The sequence below is a fragment of the Narcine bancroftii genome, chromosome 2, assembly GCF_036971445.1.
Source record: "Narcine bancroftii isolate sNarBan1 chromosome 2, sNarBan1.hap1, whole genome shotgun sequence".
Taxonomy (NCBI): Eukaryota; Metazoa; Chordata; class Chondrichthyes; order Torpediniformes; family Narcinidae; genus Narcine; species Narcine bancroftii.
The window spans coordinates 161,576,313-161,582,312 of record NC_091470.1 but is presented as its reverse complement, the minus strand read 5'-3'; the positions used below and the strand labels follow the sequence as shown (position 1 = coordinate 161,582,312).

Sequence of the window (6,000 nt, the reverse complement as noted above, 5' to 3'; positions counted from 1 at the left end):
CCAACCGGGCTGAGCTGGGCTGGGAGGCCACTTCGTTCATGCCCGCTGAAGTTCAGGGATAAACCCTCGAGGGAAAAGGGCAACTGGAAATGCCAAAAGCATTTTCATTGCTTTCATCAGTTTACATAATCTAATGTTAAAAACATTAGATCTGGCCAGATTAATTTAATTTTTAAAACATTAGATCTGGCCAGATCAATTTAATTTTTAAAACATTAGATCTGGCCAGATTATATTTTCTATTAACAATTATATTCAGAGCCTGCGGAAAGTTCACGCGTTCTCAAAGGGAACGAGAATGGAGAATGAACATTGGGACACACGACGAGTGGCGGAGGAAGAGTTAACTTTGCCAGGAGGAGACGAGCGTTGTGCGTATCAGTGGGAGAGAAATCCCCAGCCAGGGCTTAAACGCCCAAAAATACTGAACCGTTTCTGTTCGCGATCTGCAGCGAGGATCCGGACACATTTAAGGTGCTGAATATCGAGGGGGGCGAAATCTCTGTGTCAGTAAACACCCGTTGTCGAACTGCGGGAATGGAAGGGAAATTTCATCTTGGGCATCCCAGCGAAGTGCAATCGAACTAAATTATAATTTTAAAAAAAAAAGGGGGGGGTGGATGGATAACAATCTCTCAAACTCTTCCCAACTTGGCTGGATTTGAATTTGTTATTTTGAGTCCGTGCAAATTTTGGGACAGTGTGGCTCGCTGGAGAAGGAGGATCAGTCGGCGCTGTTTGGTGGATGGAGCTGGTCACACGGCGCCTTCTGAAGCCTGACTTTGAAACTGACCAAACATGAGCAGGAAGAACCTGTACCAGCGCCCTCTCCTCCTCCTCCTCCTCCTCCTCTCTCTGGTGGACCTTGCGCTCGGTAAGTCGGGTATGAGGGCGAGGGGATGGATGTGTTTGACAACTGTATCAATTGAGAGAATGCAGAGCTGTCCATTTCCAATTTGCAGTGTACAAATTAACTCCCACCTATTTGCTGTTCGCTCTATGCCTCGTTTGGACGGTGTGTTGGCTCCCTGGAATCTATTATCTGTACATCATGGATTCAGCTGGTCGACCCGAGCTTTTGACACGTTTTACAGCAAATTATTATGGGCCAGCGTCTCTTTTTTAATATAAACGCTCAGATTTATTTCGTGCGGGGTTTTTTTGTGTGTGTATCTCATCTTTTCAAAGATGAAAAGGTAGAGGCTTTAAGGAGCGATCCTGCTTTACTTAGCAAAAAGGAATCAGGGGACACTGGGAGCCGGCTCAGTTTAACATGGGACAACTTTCCACCGACACATCGATTCTCAGCCCTGTCCACCCGCTGGGCGACACTCGGCTTTGCATTTTCGTCCACCAGAACCCCCCCCTTTCCCCGCTGCTTGGGCCCGGGGGGGAGTCGAAGCGCTCCGGAGTGGAGTTGGAGAGGGCTCCCTCTCAAATGTTCCACTCAAGGCAGCCACGCGTAACGATCTCGCAATACTAAACCAGTGGTGCAGCTGGGGTACTTTGGGTGAGAGGGAGGAGGGACGACACAGCTACTCTTTCAGAAAAGGTTCCAGGGGAGTTTATGCCAGAGGGTATCGACACTAACAAGTCGCCATCACGACAAATCTTGGGCTTTATCATATTGCTGGGTAGATTAATGATTACTTGGTGTACCTACAAATAGTAACGGTGGCAAGTAAGTGTGATAAATAATTGGAATGAAGAAAATGGTGCATGAATTTGCTGAAAAATAAGGCATATTTTGAAATTAAAAAGGACCTGCTTCCCGGCCCATGTCATCTAGAGGTCATGAAAGTTGCCAAGTCTCCATTGATTCATGATTTACTTCAAGGAAACATCCTGTCCTTGAAGACTGAGAGCCATCATTGGACCACTGAGGGAAGATGAGAGGGATTTGTGTCCCGAGGTTTAGTCCTGGTCCCCTCATTCCAACTCTGATGACACTGCCTCCTGGCACCGTCAGAGACCTGATTGTGTTCCGAGTTTAGTCCTGGTCCCCTCATTCCAACTCTGATGACACTGCCTCCTGGCACCGTCAGAGACCGGATTGTGTCCTCATTCAGATTGGGGGAAATAGGCCATTTAAAACCAATTTCACAACCTCCTTTATTGGAGGTGATTGCTCAGTTATAATGTACCTCCAGGAAGCACCAAGAAACCTTGTTTGATTGACATTGAAGAGAAACACTGTTTGATCCAGCATCCAAGTGAAAACACAAAGATTACATCTGAGGCAAATGCCCACCTCAGTGATTCAGTGTAAACTCCGATTACCATAGTTCCATAGCTTTACTGTGTTTATCACTATTATACTGTCAGTAGGTGCCATTCCAATGATGTGAACTCATAAATTACAGTGAAATATTGTACAAGTGCTCCATTATTATTTATCCTGTCATTCAGATGATATGTTAAGCTGAAGTCCATTTTTATTAGATTGTTCAGTAGTTCTTTGAGTGATACTGCTGGTTCTGTCCACCTTAGAACAAGGGACCATGATTCAAAAGTAGTTCACTGGCTGTAAAATTTAATTTTGGTTGCCCTCCCTCAGTCTGCCCTCCATAATCTCCTAATTTAGTACTTGGTGGCCTGTTGTGACCCCAAATAAACCCAACTGATGTGTTCTATCAGAATGACCATCCTTTGGGTTGATTTTGAGCATCTATTAGAATCATAGGCTCTTTCACAGCGCCAATTACAGCTGAGTTAACCCACCAATTTCGCGTGTCAAATGACATAACCAGGCAGGGCGAGTAGATTTCAACCAGGCTCGGATACATGGAGGAAGCAAGTGTCAGAGCCCAGTCGAGTTAACTCACCAATCACCTTCTAGTGGTGTGAAAGTACAATCTGCTCTCATATTGTCACTACTGGAGACGGGCCCCCCCTTTAAAATCCTGAATTACAGAATGACCTGCAAATAATGGTGTGTTGTGAAAGGCTCCTAGTGTCAGTTTGCCCTGCAAATTTTCCATTTTCCTAGTAGGGTTGGCAGTGAGAAAGGGGCTATAGAGATGATCTGTGCAGATTCAGGCCATTCAGCCCACCATGTCCACCTACACATCCCATTTACCCACATTGAGTCCTTCTAAGCCATCCCTTTTTAAACACCTGTCTAAATGTGCCTTAAATATATTGATCTTACTTCACCATCTCCTCTGGCACCAAGTTCCAGATGTCAACCACTCTCTGTAAAAGCAAAACTTCCCATTAAATCTCCTTGAAAACTCCTTACCCTCACCTTACATCTCTGGCTTCCTGTGGTTGATATCCCATCCATGGAAAAAATTCTGATTATCTATCCTATGCTTCTTATCATTTTATACATCTCTGTCAAGTCACATTTTGGCCTCCTTTGTTCCAGGGAAAACAAGCACATACAATTCTATTTCTCCCATGACTAAAGTCCTTCAATCAAGATAACATTCTGTTGAATCTAATCACAGACATTAAGGGAGCTAGGGCTTTACTCTTTGGAGAGAAGGAGACGTTATAGAGGAGTAGCGTGTCGAATGACTCAAAGACTTGTAGACTCAAACCAAGGCTTTTATTACCAAAAGAATGGAGTGTATTATATAGATATGCAGAGTTGGGCAGAAAAATGGCAGATGGAGTTCAATCTAGATAACTGTGAGGTGATGCTTTTTAGAAGTCAAACCAGAAGGCTGAGTGCAAGGTTAGTAGTCAGATACTTAATATGAAGGAATAGAGGGACCTTGAGTTTGTCCACTCCAGACTGACCTGGGTCTGGTTAGGTGCAGCACTTTCTGACCTGGCCAGTAGATGTGGCTACGGCTCTCAGCCAATCATTAGTACTATATATATATATATATATATATATATATATCATCACCTATGGCTCCTAGAACGCTTCCACCAGCGTTGTCTCCGCTCCATCCTCAACATTCATTGGAGCGCTTTCATCCCTAACGTCGAAGTACTCGAGATGGCAGAGGTCGACAGCATCGAGTCCACGCTGCTGAAGATCCAGCTGCGCTGGGTGGGTCACATCTCCAGAATGGAGGACCATTGCCTTCCCAAGATCGTGTTATATGGCGAGCTCTCCACTGGCCACCGTGACAGAGGTGCACCAAAGAAAAGGTACAAGGACTGCCTAAAGAAATCTCTTGGTGCCTGCCCCATTGACCACTGCCAGTGGGCTGATATCGCCTCAAACCGTGCATCTTGGCGCCTCACAGTTCGGCGGGCAGCAACCTCCTTTGAAGAAGACCGCAGAGCCCACCTCACTGACAAAAGGCAAAGGAGGAAAAACCCAACACCCAACCCAACCAATTTTCCCCTGCAACCGCTGCCACCGTGTCTGCCTGTCCCGCATCAGACTTGTCAGCCACAAACGAGCCTGCAGCTGACGTGGACATCTACCCCCTCCATAAATCTTCGTCCGCGAAGCCAAGCCAAAGAAAGAATATATATATATATATATATATATATATATACACCGAGGTGATAGGATCCCATACTATCGCAAGAGGTATACAAGATATTAAGAGGAATAGATAGAGGGGACAGCCAGCACCTCCTTCTCAGGGCACCACTGCTCAATTCTAGAGGGCATGGGTTTAAGGTAATGGGTGGGAATTCAAAGGAGATATTAGAGAAAGGTTTTTTTTACTCAGAGAGTGGTTGGTGCATGGAATACACTACCTGGATCAGTGGTGGAGACAAGTACATTGGTGAATTTTACTAGACAAGCATATGGAGGAATTTAAACTGAAGGATTATGTGGGAGGCAGGGTCTAAAGGTTGGCACAACATTGTGGACCAAAGGGCCTGTATTGTGCTGTAGAAGCTCCGATGCCTCAGTGGTTCGAGCACCGGTTTTGTAAATCTGGGGTTGCGAGTTCTTTCCTTGCTGGGGCCTTATTTCTGTGAGGGATGCTGGACAAAGTTAAAGAATTTCATGTATGTTACATTCTAAATGTAGTATTATGTGACAATAATGGAACATTTACTTTTACCTTACCCTTACTGTTCTATGTTCTAACATTGAAAAAGGACTTTATGGCCACTTGGTGAAACATATCTATGCTAATCCCATTTAACTGTGTTAGGCCCATACCCATCCATGCCTTCCTTATCCAGTTACACGTTCAAATGCCTTTTAAGCATTGTAATAGCATCTGCCATCACCACAACCTCTGGCAGCTCATTTCAAATATTCTTCATCCTCTATTTAAAAAAAACCTCAATTTAAAAAAAATTTAGAGATAGAGAAACAGCCCCTTTCATCTCACCAGTTCACGACGCCCAAATAAAGTATACCATTTAGCCTGCTAACCTTGTATGCCTTTGGAATGTGGGAGGAAACCGGAGTATCCAGAGGAAACCCACGTAGACACGGGGAGAATGTACAATGTCCTTATAGATAGTGCCGATTTGAACGCAGATTGCTGGTGGGTGCAGTAATAGTGTTGTGCTAACTTACTTGTCAGATCTCCTTTAAGTTTTTCCCCTCTCACCTTGCCCCAATGTCCTCTAGTTCTAGACCCCACTGCATTGTATCTAACCTATTATTGCCCCACATAATTTTGTAAATCTCTAATAAGGTCACTGTTCAGCTTCCTACATTCCAAAGAGAATAAACACATCTGATTGAGTCCTCCATTTCAGGCAACATCCTTGGTGTATCTTCTTTGTGTTCTTTCCACTGTGACCACACCCTGCCCATTGTGTTGTGACAAATTCTGCACATAATTCTCCAAGTGCAGTGTAACCAGAAACGTAAATTACTTTGATATTCTATGGCCAGAGTACAAGGACAAGCATTCCAAGTGGCTTTTTCACCACCCTCTCTCCCTTCGTTCCCACTTTCAGGGAATTTGAACACTTTTGGCCATTCTGTTCACAAACATTATTTACTGTATTTCCCCCGCCCCATTTGACTTTCCAAAATGCACTTATCTTATACTTATTGGGATTAAACTTCATTCGTCAATGTATATTGTATATCACGTTGTAGCCGAGACAACCTTC

General features: G+C 44.4%; 1 protein-coding gene across 1 annotated transcript in view; it reads left to right on the top strand.

Annotated features, from left to right (window-relative positions):
- Nucleotides 1-430: 430 nt before the first annotated feature.
- igsf21a (immunoglobin superfamily, member 21a) overlaps nt 431-6,000 on the top strand; it is a 348,063-nt gene continuing 342,493 nt past the window's right edge. The window contains exon 1 of the mRNA XM_069918989.1: nt 431-874. Coding sequence (XP_069775090.1) covers nt 799-874 — 76 coding nt within the window. The 5' untranslated portion in view covers nt 431-798. The remainder of the gene's footprint in view (nt 875-6,000) is intronic.